The sequence below is a fragment of the Pseudogymnoascus destructans genome, assembly GCF_001641265.1.
Source record: "Pseudogymnoascus destructans isolate 20631-21 unplaced genomic scaffold scaffold_30, whole genome shotgun sequence".
Taxonomy (NCBI): domain Eukaryota; kingdom Fungi; phylum Ascomycota; class Leotiomycetes; order Thelebolales; family Thelebolaceae; genus Pseudogymnoascus; species Pseudogymnoascus destructans.
In genome coordinates this window covers 108,790-110,225 of record NW_020167549.1, presented here as the reverse complement: position 1 = coordinate 110,225, position 1,436 = coordinate 108,790, and the positions used below count along the sequence as shown (strand labels likewise).

Sequence of the window (1,436 nt, the reverse complement as noted above, 5' to 3'; positions counted from 1 at the left end):
CAGCCGAGGAGTAGAAGCATGCTGACTTTTTGCTTTTGGGCTCTCTTCCGTTACTGCTGGCCATTACTATGAGTACAGTAGTCATATTCAGAGTACTGACAAATAGTTTTATTAGATAGTAACAGCAGATAGTAACGGCAGAAGATCTCAAAATGGAATTCAGTAACCACAAAAACTCCATTGGTTTAGTATACTATAGTACAGTATACGACGTGAATTTACTCCTCCTCCTCCTTCTCCTCCTCCTCCTTCTCCTCCTCCTCCTCTTTTTCCTCCTCCTCCTCCTCCTCCACCTCCTCCTCCTCCTCCACCTCCTCCTCCTCCTCTACACGAACCCCGACTATGAAGCCGTTGAGGCTATCCTCGTCCTCATCATCGTCCTCCTCATCCTCTGATATAACCACCTCCACTTCTTCACCATCATCATCAAAATCTACCAGCCCATCTTCAACATCAGCATTGCTGTTATTCTCCCACTGCTCCACGAACTCTTTGATATTATCAGGGTTGCTAACCCCCCCAGCAAACTCTTCGATCTCCTTCCTTGAGAGTTCGGGCATAAGGATGTTGCCAGCAAGGGCAATATTGCGCTCCCAGCGCTCAATGACTGGGACCATGTTGCTGGCCCAGATATCCTTTAAGGTATTTTCTTCACCGCTGTCGCTAGTCGATGTCTTGCCAGTCTAACCATTATGTTAGATAGTATCGTCATGTTTTAGCTATTACTTACAGCTTTGCCTTCGCCCTTTGGTAGGGCCTTCAACTTCTCCTCCAGCTCCTCTGCATTAATGGCCGCAATAGCCGCACTCTCATCATTAATAGCAGCTGTGAGGCGGGAATTGGCGTCAATACCACGAGCGGTGCGCCTGTCCATGATATCCTGCTGCATTGTAGCTAACACGGCAGCTTGTTTATTGGCCGTAAGGCCCTCCCAGTCACCTTTACCCTGGCGGGTACGGCGTGCACGGCTCATAGCCTAGCTTTGCTATCAGCTCTAGAACAATTGATATCAGGATGGTAGGATTGTTATACCTGTCGGTCCGCATTCTGAGCGAGCTCAATGGTGTGGGCAGTAGCTGCAATGACTTCTGCACGTCTCTCCTCATATGACTTCGCAGTGGCTGGAGACAACATGGTAAAGTTGCGTTAGAGGCGATTTGGAGCTGATGAGCATTACTATAGGGCATTACTGTTAGCACTGGCTTTGATTATACTGTTTTGAGAGTACTTCAATGTGCTAACAAGGCGGACGTCTTTTGAAAGTAGGGGTGCAACTACTTACTGGTCGGGGTCGGTATAGTCAATAAATTTGGAAATCTAAAAAAAAGTTAATAATCAGAGGTAATCAAATGTAAGGGTGGTTTCTTTGCTAACTTACTCGTACTATTCTTTGTTATTGACACGTCCGGATTTGGAACAAGAAACAGAGTTTTTTT

At 46.4% G+C, this 1,436-nt stretch overlaps 1 protein-coding gene across 1 annotated transcript; it reads right to left on the bottom strand.

The window, feature by feature from the left end:
- Positions 1-218: 218 nt before the first annotated feature.
- VC83_08894 (uncharacterized protein) lies at positions 219-1,134 on the bottom strand (the record flags this gene model as incomplete). The annotated part of the gene is made up of 3 exons (XM_024472435.1): positions 219-683; positions 731-976; positions 1,033-1,134. 3 exons carry the CDS (start codon positions 1,132-1,134, stop codon positions 219-221), a joined length of 813 nt encoding a protein of 270 aa, XP_024320117.1.
- Between the last annotated feature and the right edge of the window lie 302 nt (positions 1,135-1,436).